Source organism: Trichechus manatus, unplaced genomic scaffold, assembly GCF_000243295.1.
Source record: "Trichechus manatus latirostris isolate Lorelei unplaced genomic scaffold, TriManLat1.0 scaffold00181, whole genome shotgun sequence".
Taxonomy (NCBI): domain Eukaryota; kingdom Metazoa; phylum Chordata; class Mammalia; order Sirenia; family Trichechidae; genus Trichechus; species Trichechus manatus.
In genome coordinates this window covers 2,262,137-2,277,569 of record NW_004444117.1, presented here as the reverse complement: position 1 = coordinate 2,277,569, position 15,433 = coordinate 2,262,137, and the positions used below count along the sequence as shown (strand labels likewise).

Sequence of the window (15,433 nt, the reverse complement as noted above, 5' to 3'; positions counted from 1 at the left end):
CCTTGTAACCATCAAAGAATGTTTTCTTCTGTGTTTAAACCTTTTCTTGAGTTCTTATAATTCTGGTCTTATACAGTATTTGTCCTTCTGTGACTGACTAAATTCACTCAGCATAATGACCTCCAGATTCCTCCATGTTATAAGATGTTTCACAGCTTCATCACTGTTCTTTATCATTGCGTAGTATTCCATTGTGTGGATATACCATAATTTGTTTATCCATTTGTCCGATGATGGACACTAAGGTTGTTTCCATCTTTTTGCTGTTGTGAACAGTGCTGCAGTGAACATGGGTGTGCATATATCTATCCATGTGATGGCTGTTATTTCTCTAGGATATATTCTAAGAAGCAGAATAGCTGGATAGTATGGTACTTCTAAGGTGTGTCTCTTGTAGACAGCATATTGATGGATTCTGTTTTTTATCCATTCCGTCACTGTCTGTCTCTTTAGGCCATTTACATTCAGCGTAATTATTGATAGGTATGAGTTTATCGCTGTCATTTTGTAGTGCTTTTTTTTTGTGGTGGTGACTTTTTCTTTGTTCCTCTTACTGTCTTGTGCTGAATTCCTTTTGTTTGTGGATTTTTTTTTCATTTCTTTTTTTTTTGTAGATTTTGTTTTTACTGAGACTTTTTTCTTCTTTATTTTGATGAGTAAGTTTTTTAACTTTCTTTGTGGTTACCTTGAAATTTACCCTTGTCTTCCTAGGTTTGAACCAGTGTATTATTACTTGGTATTGCCTTGCCTTCCTCTCCAGTAGAAGGTTCTATACCTACATCGTTTATTCCCACTTTTATTGTTCTGATGTTGTTGGTCCCTGTTGTAATTCTTTTGATTTTGGATAGTCCTTGAGAGTTCATTTCCTCGTTTGGTATCTGGCTGGTACTATCTTGCGTCCTAGATTCATTCTGTGGTCTGAAGTTTGTTCTCAGACCAAAGGACTCCCTTTAATAATTCTTGTAAGTTTGGTTTAGTTCTTACATAGTCTCTTAATTTCTGTTTATCTGGAAATGTCCTAATTTCACCATCATATTTGAATGAGAGTTTTGCAGAATATATTATTCTTGGTTGGCAATTTTTTTCTTTCAAAGTTTTATGTATGCCATCCCATTGCCTTCTTGCCTGCATGGTTTCTGCCAAATAATCTAAGCTTAGTCTTCCTGTTTCTCCTCTGTATGTGACTTTTTGTTTTCCTTGAGCTGCTCTCAGGATTCTTTGTCTTTGGTTTTAGTGAGTGTGATTATGATATGCCTTGGTGATTTTCTTTTCAGGTCTATCATATATGAGGTTCCTTGAGCTTCTTGGATAGTCAGCTTTTCATCTTTCATGATATTGGGGAAGTTTTCTGTCAGCAGTTCTTCAATGATCCTCTCTGTGTTTTCAGTTTTCTCCCCCTGTTCTGAACTCCGATCACTCCCAAATTTTTGCTTTTGATGGTATCCCACATAATTCTCAGGGTTTCTGCGTTTTTCTTTGTTTTCTTTTCTGATTTTTCTCAGAGTTGTAGCCAAGTGTTTGTCTTCAATTTCTCTGATCCTGTCTTCCATCATTTCAAACTTTCTCCTCAGCTCTTCTATGACACTGTCCATTTCTGAAATCTTGTTGCTCATCTTTTGGATTTCCAGTTGTTGTTGTTGTATGATTTCTTGTTGTGAATTTATTTTGGCATTTTTTCTTATATTATTTTCCTGAATGCTTCCATTTTTTGTCTGTATTTTCCATGTATTTGTCTGCCTTTTCCATGAATTTGTCTATTTTTTCCTCAGTTTTGTCTGCTTTTTGCTTCAACTGTTTGATAGCTCTGAATATTAGAGATTTGGGTTCCCTCTTAGATAGTTCTAGTAGCTTTTTTCTACTGGAATGTCATCTGGTGTTTTATTTTGGATGTCTACTGGAACCGTCTTGTCTTATTTTTTATATGTTTTGATATTGTCTGCTGTCTTCAGGACATTCAGTAGTTATTTTCCTTATTTATTGATTGCAGATTTGTTTGTTTCATCTTGCTTTTTTGTTTTATTTGGTTATTTCTGAGCAGACCTGCTATGCATTCTTTGTTCTTTGCTCGTCTGTAAGCATGATACTTTTCACCTCCTTGTACAATTGATAGGGTCAGTCACTGCACTGTGGTGCAGCAGGGCAGGTCCAGCAGAAGGAGAGTTGCTGGGATGGGTTGTTTGTGGCACGTGCTAGGGTTGACGGGGTGGGCTGGAAATCAGTGCACGGCAGGTTCTGGTAGGCTGTGACTATGCTCTTCAGAGATGTGATGTTCAGCCCATGGTGCAGGTAGGCAGGAAGGAGGGGGCAGAATGTGATTTGTGGAGCTAAGATGGATATGCAAAGAGGAGAGAGAAACAGGAGCCAAAAACAAATAAAGAAACAAACAAAAAAGAGTGCTAAGGGAGCTTGCCATTGGAGTGGAGAGATGAGAGACCGAGAAATGGAGAGAAACAAAAAGGGGGAAAAAAAGGAAAAGGGTAAAAGAAAATAAATAAATAAATAAATAAATAAATAAAAATTAGGAAAAAAAAACAAAACAAAAGAAAAGAAAAGCCCTCATGGATTCCAGCAGTGCGGCTGTCAGGACTGGGGAAGTGGCTGCTAGGCTGCAAAGTACAGCCTGGCTAGAAGGTGTAGAGGTGTCACACAGTGCCAGGTATTCAGAAGACAGGAAGTATAGAGAGACAAGAAACTGAGAAATGAAGAAAGAAAAAAAGAAAAGAAAACAAACAAAAAATTCAAAAAAACAACAAAACAAACAAAAAAAAAAAGAAAAGCCCCCAGGGATCCCACTTCGAGTCTGAAGACTGAGGGAGTAGCTCCCACGCCTCACAGTACTACCCAGCTAGAAGGGGCTCCCAAGTCGAGAAAAGAAAAAGAAAACAAAGAGACAAATCAAAACAGAACAAATCATAACAAACAAACAAACAAAGCCCCAGGGATCCCACCAGCGTCGCGGGGCAGGCCGGGAAGCAGTTCCACAGTCAAGCTTCAGGCAGAAGCAAAGATGGCAGATGGAGCCAGGTATTTGAGAGAAAGGAGGGGAAGGTGGTGTGAGATATGGAAGAAACCAAAAGAAGCAGAAAAAAGCAACAGCAGTAACAAACAAATGGCACTCAAAGAGCTGGCCAGTGTGGGCGAGTGATGGGATTATACTGATGAGGTTTACAAGATTAGATAGTGCCTTAATGCAATCTCTTTTGAGATATAAAAGAGAGAAGCGAGCAGAGACACATGGGAACCTCATATCACCAAGAAAGCAGTGCCGGGAGCAGAGCGTGTCCTTTGGACCTGAGGTTCCTGCACTGAGATGCTCCCAGACCAAGGGAAGACTGATGCATCACAAGGAACTTCCAGACCAAGGGAAGATTGATGACACAGACCTTCCTCCAGAGCTAATGGAGAAAGCATTCCCCTGGAGCTGATGCCCTGAATTTGGACTTGTAGCCTGCTGGACTATGAAAGAATAAACTTCTCTTTGTTAAAGCCATCCACTTGTGGTATTTCTGTTAGAGCAGCACTAGATGACTAAGACAGGTGTTTTCCAAGAAAAGCTGAAAGTTCAGTTGTAAACACGAAATCTCATCATTTTAACTCTTGGATGCGGATCTAGACTTGAAAAATCCTGTTTGGGCCAAAGCAAACACATCTGTGGCAGACTCAGCTGCAGGTGGACGGTTCTGACCTCTGTCTTGGACTTTGGGTTCCTGAGAGGAGAAGGGGTAGCACTTTTCCATGTTTGGTCATCATCTTGGTGTTCTCCCAGGGCCATGCCCAGGCCCACAGCTGCACTGGAACTCCTCAGGCCGCTCTGGATGGGTTTGACTTTTCTGGAAGGGAAGAGGGGTGGGGGTGGGGATGACCCAGGTAGAGCCCTTTCGCCAAATGGGGCTCAGCACTGTCCAGGGCATCTGCAACACAGGGAGGGGTCTTAGTTGTTTATGATAGAGACGTTTGCAGGCTGACTGGAGAAGGGGAGCCATTCGTGCCTTTGTGACTTTCCATGGGCTGTTCCCTGCACTGGGGATACTGTTCCACCTGGTGAACTCCTACACAGTCCGTGAGACCCAGCCACCATGGCTCCTCCTCTAGACAGCCTCTATCCTTTCTTCTTGGGGCTCCAGTGGCTGAAATCTGGGTCGTACTATCTGTGCCCCTTTCACACTTAACTGTGGACCCTGTGGGTGCGGAATATGTGGGCTGCAGTGAAGGCAGTGCTAGGGCCAGCTGGACCTTGATTTTGGCTGATTCTCACATCAAGCATGTGCAGTGCCATGCTTTCACTTCTAGGGTGAGGAAGCCCAGGCACTGAGCCAGGAGGGGTTCACCTGAGATGTTCCTGCCCAGTGGCCTGGCCTCAGGTGGAGGCACTGGGCAGATGGGGGGCCTTTAGGGCCACTGGTCTGTCCCCTCCAGCTGGGCCAGTGTTCAAGCTGAGCACCCAGCTGGAGGGCTGGGCAGGGTCCTCTGGGCCCTCCTCAGCCAGGTGGGAGGTACATGGTGGGTGGGGTACTCTTGTGTCCCTCCTCAGTTAGCCTTACACTGGGATCTGAACTGTCTCCTCTTTGCCCCCACAGGCTGGCCTGATCCGGATAGAGGAGGAGGAGTTCTTCATTGAGCCCCTGGAGAAGGGACTGGCAGCACAGGAGGGCGAGCAAGGCCGCGTGCATGTGCTGTATCGCCGCCCGCCCACCCTGGGACCCCCTCCTCCAGGAGCGCCACAGGCCCTGGACACAGGTGAGGCTGCTGCAGGTGGGCAGCTGAGTCGGGAGCCCTGGGGTCTGCCTGGCTGTCTGAGTCCCTGGCCCAGGGGAGCATCTTCTCCTGGGCCATGTTTTGGCTGGCAGTGGCCTGGCACCACACGGCACAGTGGGGTGCTGGGGCAGGGTGCTGTGTATGAGCACACTTGGTGACTAGCAGCTTCCCGAGGGCTGGCAAGTAGAGGATCAGGGGCAGCCCCAACCAGGCCTGTGCTCCAGCTGGAGTCCTGTGGCTGCATCTCTGAATCTCAGCTTCTAAAGAAGACACCCCCTTCCCCTCACAGCCTTTCTCTCCTGGCCTCTGTGCTGCCATGTTTGTGCAAACATGCTGCCGCAGGACCTGCCCCTTCCTCCCTGGCTGCTCCTTTCTCACCCACCCTGTGTGGACCCTGCTCCCCTGGAGATAAGCCAGATCCCAGGAAGGGAGGGGAGGGTGCTGCAGAGGCCCTGAAGCTTCCTCAGCAACCTTGCCATCCTCAGCACAGACTCATGGTTTTCTCTTCTTCAACTTAGAGCAGAACTGTGTTCTGGGCCCAGGAATGCATGGAAGGAGTGGCTGGGGCTGCAGCCTCTCCAGGCCCTCTAGGGGGATGGCCTAACTTTACCCACCCAAGCCTTCCCAGCAGTCTGTGGATCTCGGGGCCTGGGTTGCAGTGAGGCCAGGGCAGGGTCCCAGAATGGGAAGGAGGCCTCCTAGCCTCTGCTGCTCCTCCCATGCTTGGTAGGAGGGCTTTCTGCTTGCAGAATGGGCTGTGTGTGTGGCAGAAAAGGTCCCCAGCCAGTGCTGGACCCCTGGCCTTTGCTCAGGCGCGTCCGTGTGTTCACTGTGAGTTCTCTGGGGACCCCAGGCTGAGCCCACCCTGCTGGCGTGTTGATTTACCGAGCTATTCCAATCACTCCAAAGAAAGCCTTGCTCATTTATTTTAGGTTCTCCGACTTCCCAGCTTGACAGATAAATTGGGTGCAGGCTGGCAGGGCACCATTCTAATTTAAAGAAACGGTGTCAGATACCTTTGCAAAGAGATTGTTCCATCAGAAGCCCAGCGCTTTCAGGAGCCAATCAATACTTCCTCAGCCCCTCCTCCCCTGTGATGCATCACTGTGGCCTGGGCTGTAGACAGCAGCCCTCCAGGCATGGCTGCTTCCTCTTCTGCTGAGGCTGGCCTAGCTGTCCTGCCTGGGCTTTGCCCAGCCCCTATCACTCCTAGCCTGTTCACCTCCATGGGTTTTTCTGCAAGAGGAGCGTCACCCTGTAGGGCAAGAGTAACACCTGGGGTAAGGCAGTGCCCCAGGCCTGGATCAGAGCTCCTGGCTCTGCTCCTGGCTACCCTGCCGCCCATGGGCAAGTCTGGACCTCTGGCCTCTGCTCTCCTCTCTGCTGAGTAGGGTAGAAACACCTGTTTCTCTGAGAGCTCCAAGAGGCAGGGCCTGCTTCTTGCTCAGATAAGAACCACTTGGTGCTTTGGGTTGGTGCCTCTGGGCTAATCTCTCTGGAAGACGCGGGGTGACCCTGGGATCTAGGCTGGCTCCTGGCTGTGTGTGGTGGAGCTGCACGGTGGGGCTGGCCAGTACCCCTGGCCATGTCTCTGACCCCGAATTCCACGTGATGCTGGTCTTCCTGGATGTGGCAGCCCTTCCTCCCTGGCCTGCTGGCCCTGCCTTGTGCTCTGGCTTCTGCTGGTGTTTTGGCACCTTTCACTGAATTCTTCTTCCCACCTCCTGCCCTGCCTTCATCTGACTATCTTTGCTGAGAGCCTGGAACTCAGAGCACAGGAAGGGAATTTCAAAATCTGAACACACCCAGAATCCACTAGCCTTAGAAGGTACTGGGCAAGGCCAGCAGCACAGGTTGGGGTGAAGCTGGACTAGAGGTGGCGTGGGCTGGGGGTGGACATTGGCGTGCAGTGGAGGTGAGCCTGTCCCAGTCTGAGCCCCAGCTGTGCCTAGAGTGCTCAGGCCCAGGCTGTGGGCCTTGGCTGTAGGCCCAGGGTGTTTCTGCCCAGTGCCAGCATGACCCTGCCTGAGTGACTTGAGGTCACAGAGTGCACATTTCTTTTGGATGTGCCTGATGGTTCCCGTATGCCCCAGAGCTGAGGCCAGCTCTGGCTGGAGGGGACCAGACACATTTCATGCTGGGGCTGGGCTAAAGGCCTGGGGTGACCTCAGATGGTCCAGCTTTCCATCAGCCTGGGCCTTGTCAGGCTTGGAGTGGCAGCTGGGAGACATGCAAAGGCTGTGGCCTGTGGTTGAACATGCTTGCTCTGTGCCCTTTTCCACAGGGGGGGCACAGAATCTAGGAGAGACCTTAGAGATGGCCGCGTTCAGAGGTTCCCAGGTTTGTGTGTGTGTGTGTGTGTGTGTGTGTGTATTTACACGTTTAGGTTAGGAGATCCTTTCTTCAGGAGAATTCGGGTGGGAATCCTGGTGTATCAGTGCGGCTCTGCTGAAGCAGGTAGGAGTTTCCTCCCCCAAGGAAACTTCTGGAAGCCAGTTTGAAACGGCCTCTTGTTTACTGAAGGAGTAATGGATGTGATGAGTCCCCTAGGGAAGGGGCAGGCCTGTCCTGGATCCTCCCAGGTTGGGGTCTGTTGGGTCTGTGGGGTTTCCTTGCTGCGTTGGCAGGGGCCTGTGGAGTGGCTGCGGCCCCCAGGCTCCTCGTAAAGGGTGCTGAGACACGTTTTTATGTTTTCCCTGAGAGGCAGGCAGGCTGCCTGGGGTATCCTCGGGGACTCGATTCACGGAGCCTCAGAGAATGGTTTTCATGAATAGTCTTTGTTATCTGGGGTCTATTCGGGGTTGCCCATTACCTGGGGGAAGGGATGAAGTGAAGGTTTTGCATGTTTCTCTGTCAACCCAGGTCAGGGTTGATATGTGGTCGTTGGGAGTGCAGCATGCAGTTCTGTTGACCTCAGGCCCTGACAGGCTGAGGCAGAGGAGGCGGGCCCTTTGTCTCCACATGGCCATGGAAGCGTCTCTGCTGAACCCTGCAGGGCCTGGGAGCATGGTGGGGCAGGAGGGAGAGCTTGCACCAGGACGCCTTTTGGGGAGAGGCACCCTCTGCCCTCTCTAGAGCCAGCCCTGTGCCCAGGGGCAATATGGCAGTGTGGATGCTGTGTAGCATTGGTCTCTGTGTGTGTCTGCATGTGCACCTGTGCATTCATGAACAGGGCTGAACCCCCAATCCTGGACCTTCCACAGCACTGGCTGTGTCTCTAGTCCCTGTCTGGGGCTGTTGACAAGGGAGCCAGGGCCCCGGGTGCAGGAGGAGGAGCCGTAAGCTCAGCTCTGTGGCTTGCAGCCCTGTGGTCTCGGGCACATCATTCCCAGTGGGTCTCAGGCTGCCGTGACAAACTCCCACAAACTTGGTGGCTTAAAACAACAGAAATTTATTCTGTCTCAGTATCACTGGGCTGGAATCAAGGTGTCAGGAGGGCCGTGCTCCCTCTGTAGGCTCCATTCCTTGCCTCTCTCAGCTTCTGGTGGCCTCCGAAGTTCCTGGACTTGTGGCCGCCTCCCTCCTGTCTCTGCCTCCGTAGTCACACCTCCTCCTCCTCTTCTCTCTGTAGTCCAATCTCCCTCTGCCTCCCTCTTATGAGGAAAACTGTGATTGCATTTAGGGCCCACCTGGATGGAGGTGGTGGGCCATAGGCTGCCGACATTTCTCACTCCTTCTCGAGGACGATGCTCAGGCAGCCCCCTTGCCCTCCTGCCTCTGAGCATGGGAGCTCGTTCCTGTGCACACCTGAGCTTGGTCTCAGCCAGGTGGGGTCAGACTGTGGGGCCCAGAGAGGCCAGGCAGTGGAGGGGCTGGGCTGGCCCCAGCACACTGCATGAGGCGGTCAGCCTTATTGTTGGCACCAAGGGCCTGGCTGCCTCAGCCTGCAAGGGGCAGCCTTGAACTCTGGAGACAGCAGCCTGAGCCTGTGGGGTGGGGGTGGGGGTGGGGCTCAGGCTTTGGAGGCATCTCCAGTGCACCACGTATCTGGTAATCAAAGAAGAAGTTTGCACAGGTTGGGACATATCCTTGAGCCATGCGCTGGGAATATCTCTGTCAGACACACGATGAGATTTGCAGAAAGGCCTGCCAGCCCAAGACGGGCTGCAAGCTCAGGGGCCTGCAGGGGTCAGGCAGGCAATGCCAATGAGTCCAGCTGGCAGAGGACAAGAAAAATAATTACACCCACCCTGTGGCCTGGCTTTCATTTTTCTACTTAAAAAAAATTATCATGGTAAGTATATATAAAAAAATGTGCCATTTTAACCACTTTAAGTGTTAATTCAGGGACATTAATTATAGTCACTATGTTGGACAACCATCACCACTATAGGTTTCCAAAAGTTTTACATCACCCCAAGCAGAAACTCAGTACCCTTTCAGCAGTAACTCCCATTGCCCTCTCCCACCTAGCCCTGGTCACCAGTAATAAACTTTGTTTTCTATGCATTTGCTTATTCCACATATTTCATATAAGCAGGATCATACAATATTTGTCCTTTTGTGTCTGACTTATTTCACTCAGCATAGTGATTTCAAGGTTCATCCATGTTGTGGCATGGATCAGGACTTCATTTTTCTTTATGGCTGAATAATATTCCATTGAGTGGATATACCCCGTTTTGTTTATCCATTCATCTGTTTATGGACACTTGGGTTGTTTCCACCTTTTGTCTATTGTGAATAATGCTGCATTGAACATGGATGTAGTGCACAGATGAACGTGTAGCTGTTTGACTCTCTTCTTTTGTATCTTTGGGTATATATGCCTAGGAGTGGCATTGCTGGTATTTCCCTGCTTTTGATATAGACGAGGACAGAGAATGCTTCTCTGCTAGAAGAACAGCGATGAGCATGTGGCGGAACATGGCTTCTGGTCATGGCTTTGCCAGAGGCTCAGGGTAGCCTAGGGACCGTCCAAAGGGCTAGCTGCTCCTTAGTGCCACTGACTTGTGGGAATGTGAGCCTAGGGCAGCCAGATCTTCTTACTGTCAAGAGAATCCACGTTAGAATTTTTATGTGAACCCTCCTGATTTTAAAAGTTGGTTCGAATTTCTGAAAAACATCCTGTGGGACAAACAAAACATGGTTTCCATTGGCTACCTTTATACGATGCAGAGGCGACGTGTCCTCAGCCCTGCTCTGTGGGCCACTGCTTCTGGGCCCTCTGCAGCCCCTAGGCACTGCCTTGGGCAAAGGAGGGCACAGGGAGCTCCTGAGCAGGCAGGTGATCCTGTCTGTCCGCCAGAGCCACACTTACACGCCTGCCTTCCCTGCGGCTGCCCTGGCTGCCCTCCACTGGTGAGAAGCCCAGCTGGGGGAAGAGAAGTCAGACAACACTGTGCCAGTGACCTTGGCTGCCGCCTCCTTAGATGCTTAGATGCAGCTGGTGCCAAGCCTCTGCCCACTGCTGTCAGACTGCGGTGTCCTCTCTGACCGCCAGAGGTACTCGCTGCCCCCCCAGAGGAGCTTTGCGTTGCTGCTGCTGCTGAGGCAAGCCTGTGAGGGGAGCAGGCCAGCCTTTGTCGCTGTTCTTCGTGGTCGAGCCAGCTGCCTGCAGAGGCTCTACCTGGCACCCACAGCCTCCTTCGCCACAGCAGGAAGCCCCACTCCCGACACAGCTCATCTCCGTCTACTTTGCCTTGAGCCTGGTAGGAGTTTTCCAGGCTAGGGCAGCCTCAGAGGAGAGAGCTCGAGGTGACGTGCAGGGCAGGGGGTGGGAGGGCCGGGCTTCGGGGAGCGCTGCAGGGGCTGCAGCCTTGAGTGCCAGGCGTCTAGGCCTGGATAACGTCCTTGGGCCAGCCTTGGCAGGGTGTTGGGATGGGATCCGACAGGATAAGACTGTTGGAGCAGGCCCACTCTAGTTGCAGTGTGAGGAGAGGCTGGAGGCAGGAGGCCCACGGGATAGCTGGAGCAATGGCGTAGGGCAGGGGGTGGAGCTTTGTCCAGGCAGGCCACACATGGGGAAGTGAGCGAGACTCTACTTAGCAGCAGGTGGATCACTGGGCCTTGGTGACGCAGGGGACATGAAGCATAACGAGAGGGCCCAGCCCTGGGTGAGGCCTGGTGGGGTGTGGGGCATACTGGTGCGGTGGGGTGCAATCTGGTGGGGTGGGGTGGGCATGCAGGCTGAAAGCCAGGCCGGACGGGCTTTCCACCTGCAGCGCTTGATGTCTGCATTAGTTTCTTGTGGCCGTTGTAACAATTTACCACAAATAAAATGGCATAAAAAACCCAAATTTATTCTCTTACAGTTCTGGAGGCCAGATGGCCAAAATGAATTTGTTGGCAGGGCTGGTTCCTTCTGGAGGCTCCAGGGGACAATCCGTTCCTTGCCTCTTCCAGCTTCTGGTGGCTGCTGGCGTTCCTTGGCTTGTGGCCGCCTCACTCTAATCTCTGCTATTGTGGCCACACTACCTCCTCTTCTGTGTTAAGTCTCTCTTTCCCTCCCTCTTATAAGGACGCTTGTGATAACATTTAGGGTCCATCTAGATAATCCAGATCATCTTCCATCTTAAGATCCTAAACTTTATTACATCTGCAAAGTCTCTTTTGCCGTATAAGGTAGCATTCACAGGGGCACAGGGGTGAGGACATGGCATCCTGGGGCCACCATTCAGCTGACCACAGTGTCAAGTGTCACAGCCTTACAGGATTGTATCCCCAGACCTGGTCCTCAAGCAGGGTGCAGAGAGGTCCTCGTTGGCTGCAGCCTGAGCCCCGGCCCTGGCCATTGTTCCGGTGCCAGCAGCTTGGTTCCCGGGACCTCTGCAGCTCAGGGCCCAGAGGAAACTCAAGGAGAAACACTGATGGTGAAACTCAAAGTAGCTGGCGTCAGGCTCCGCAGTGTGCCTTGGGGCTGAGTGCACCCTTGGCAGAAGCGCAGCTCTCTGTCCCCAGGGAGATGCCAGTACTGTGACGTGGCCTCACGCTGCGAGCAGTAGGGCCAGCGCCGGGAAAGCCTAGGATGCACATTCTCAGGGGCCTGGAGTGTTTGAGGTCAGGCCTGGGGAGAGCGGCCAGAGGGTCGGTTGAGCTGGAGGGTCCCAGCTAGAGTCTGTGGCTTGGGCCTGCCCCAATGGCTGTTTCCTGCCCCCTGCAGAGGCGATGCTTGCAGCCAGGGCATGGACTCAGGTCCACTTCATCCCACGGGGCTGGGGGGACATGTGAGCAGATGTGCTTCCCCCAACAGAGTCTGTTGACTGACACACTTTGACCCCCTGTCTTGCAGTTCAGACATAGATTTAGCTGTCCCCACGTCTCAGGCCTGCCCTTTCCTCTTTCCTCCCATGTTTGTATGTGATGTGGTATTCAGGGGTGGAGCTGACCAGCAGGAATGTGACCCAGGCAGGACCTGGATCTTCAGTGGATATGGCCTTGGCTCTGGCTTGGCTGTGGCCCCAACTCAGGTGCAAGGGAGAGCTCTCAAACACAGGCCTGTGGTTCTCCAGGGAGCTGCCTCGGTTCAGCCACCAGAATGATGTGCAGGCTGGCGCTTCAGCAGCTGCTCCCAGCATGGGGGTGGGGGGCAGTTAGGGTAGGGGTCAAGTGTGCCTGCTCACAGTCAGCCCTCCTGGCTGCACCACCAACGCAGCAGTGCCTTGGTTTCCTTATCCATAAAATGGGAATTAAGTTATAGGGGGCTTTTGGAATGAAATCAGATAACCTTGTCTTCTGTTCAGCACAGTGCCTGCTCCATGCTGGCTGTTACAGATCATCACAATTCCAGGCCTATATGTGTCAGCCCCTGAGCTTCTCTCAGCCCTGGCCGCCCCTTCTCCACCATGCTCTTCCACAGACACAATTAATTAGTGATTTCTTCCCTTCTCTTGGATTTGTGCTGTGAATGTCCCCCCAAAGAGCTCTTCTGTTGGCCCCAGATAACCATATCTTGCATCCAAATAACACACAGCTCAGGAATGAAGATGTGATTGGCTGGTGGGCATTTCTGGAGTTTAATTAGTGATAGTCCGGCGCCCAGCTGCAGGATCAGCTGTGGACTTGGAAAGGCTGCTTTACGGGCCCCCAGCAAAGCACCCTCTGGTTTCTGGGCGAGATGCGATGTCTCCTGGGGCAGCTTTATGTTTGTGGCACTCGTGCTTCTGATGTGTGAGTGGCTGGGCCAGCATATCCCTCAGGATGTCCGTGAGGCCCCATGGGACAACTGTGAAAGAATCATGGGCTTCCCACTTACTGCCATCCACATGATGGGGACAAAGAGACAGGCACGGGGTGATCCCTGTACAGAGGCTTCTTGGGACTGCAGAGGGGGCCACACGGGCAAGTGAGAGAGGCCATGTACCAGCGCTAAGGATGGAGGCATTGTGGTGGTGGGCTGCAGAGACAGCTTGAGGGACATCTGAGAGGACAGAAGGCTTGTCTCCAGAAGCAGAAAGGACAGGCTCGGTTCAGAAACTAGGTTTGGGCTCAAAGTCTGAACTCTGTCAGTTTGTACCAGCCGGAGGCCGCTGATGACAGGCCCCATTTCCTCTCAGCATTCTCTGCAGGTCGGCAAACACTTCAGCCAGCTCCAAGTCTGAAGTGTTTTTTATAAAATTTTCCAATTTTCCTTGACCCATTTCTCTTTGAAATTAATACCAAGCAGCTCTGTGCACTTGGCCCTGAAGAAACTCTCAGCTGGGAAAAGGTCATGCAATTAGGTGGAAATACTGGTGTCTGGCTCTTTCTCTCCCTTCTACTCTGTCTTTATTTTTCTCTCCTTTAGTCTCCCCTTACAGACACACACACACACACACACACACACACACACACACGTACACACAGACACAGATTTGGAACTTGAGCTGGATGCTTGAGCTGGGGTCTTTCCCTGAGCTTTTGACTTGCCCCTGTATTAGTCTCCGAGGGCTGCCGTCACAAAGTACCACAAAGTGGGTGGCTTGAAACAACAGAAATTTGTTCTTTCAGAGTTCTGGAAGATGTTGTTGTTGTTAGGTGCTGTTGTGTTGGCTGCAGCTCAGGGCAACCTTATAACAGAACAAAACGTTGACTGGTCCTGTGCCATCTTCATAATCTTTGGTACGTTAGAGTCCATTGTTGTGGCTATTGTGTCAATCCATCTCACTGAGGGCTTCCCTCATTTTCATTGGTCCTCTACTTTACCAAACATGATGTCCTTTTCTAGCAATTGGTCTTTCCTAATGACATGTCCAAAGCAAGAAAGTCAGAGTCTTGCCATTCTCCCGTCTAAGGAACATTCCGAAAATACTCTAAGGCTAGAAGTCTGAATTCAGGGTGCCGGCAGGATCATGCTCTCTCTGAAGTTCTAGGGGAAGATCCTTTCTTGTTGCTCCCAGCTTCTGGTAGCCCTAGGTTTTCCTTGACGCGTAGATGCTTTTTCACATGGTCATCTTCCTTTTGTCTGCCTCTCCATGTTTCTTCACTTTATAAGGACAACTGTTACAGAGAGTTATAGTCCACCCTACTCCAGTATGACCACATGTTAACTTAACTGATAATAGCTTCACCAACCCTATTTCCCAACAAGGTCACATTTACAGGTACTGTGGTTAGGACTTCACCATATCTTATGGGGGACACAGTTCAATCCATAACAGCCCCATTTGCCTGGGCTTGGTACTGGGGTTTGGGCTGCACTGTCACCATGGGCAGAGCCTCAGGGAAGGTACCTAGAGCTGCCAGGGGCAACCTGGTGGTGGAGTCCAGCTGAGAGCCTCTGTGAAGGTGCCCAGGTGGGATGATGACTCCCACCTGGCACCAGCTCAGGGCCCAGGTTAGAGCTTGGCTGATGGAGCAGGATGTGGCAGGAGACCTGGGACCAGGACCTTCTGGAGGTGGCCTGGGAGCTGGACTTCTGCGGCAGGAGGTGGATGGGCTGATCCCGGCTGGGAAGGGACCAGGAGCAAGGTGCTATGGAGGCTCAGTAATGCCATGATGCTCCCGAAACCACAGGAGCCATAATAATAGTAACTGTACTGCTTAGGCAGGAAACTGAGGCTCAAAGAGGTCACCTTGCTCACTCCCACACATTCATTCTCTTATTCATTCATTAATTCAACAATTTACTACTGTACATCCACCATGCAACAGGGACTGGACTAGGTGCTGGGATACAGCAAGGATGAACTGGATGAAGTCCCTGATCTTCGGGAGCTCCTAGTCCAGTGGGGGAGGCACAGTAAACAGATGACGTAGAGTGTGATAAAGTCTGTGAACACAGTAAAAGAAGGTGAAGGGTTAAGTGAGAGAGAGTGGGTAGGGGAGGGAGCCAATCCAGGTAGGATGGGTAGGAAAGCCCTCTGAGATGGTGACATTGAACTGATACCTGGATGATGGAAAGACCCGGCCCTAGAAGAATGTTCCAGGCTGAGGGAAAAGCATATGCAAAGCCCTGGATGGGAGTTATCTTCGTGTGATTGAGCGGCATGAGGAAGGTCCCATGCCTGGAGCAAAGGGAACAACCAGGAGAATGGAAGGAGCTGGGTTTGGAGAGGTAGGCAGGGGCTAGATCATGCCAGATCATGATGGTCTTGGTGTGCGTTGAGATTTTGTTCTCTGTGCAGTGGAAAGCCTTTGGAGGGCTTTGGGTGTCAAGAGAAGGAGCAGGGAGGTACATGAGGGGCCCCTGGGTGGTCCTGGTGACACGGTGGTAGGCTGGAGCAGAGCAGATGGGCTCAGGATGTGTTTGGACGTAGAG

At 51.3% G+C, this 15,433-nt stretch overlaps 1 protein-coding gene across 1 annotated transcript in view; it reads left to right on the top strand.

The window, feature by feature from the left end:
- ADAMTS2 (ADAM metallopeptidase with thrombospondin type 1 motif 2) overlaps window positions 1–15,433 on the top strand; it is a 298,006-nt gene that overhangs the window by 90,161 nt on the left and 192,412 nt on the right. Inside the window, exon 3 of the mRNA XM_004387150.1 lies at window positions 4,578–4,737. Within this exon, the coding sequence (XP_004387207.1) occupies window positions 4,578–4,737 (160 nt within the window). The remainder of the gene's footprint in view (window positions 1–4,577; window positions 4,738–15,433) is intronic.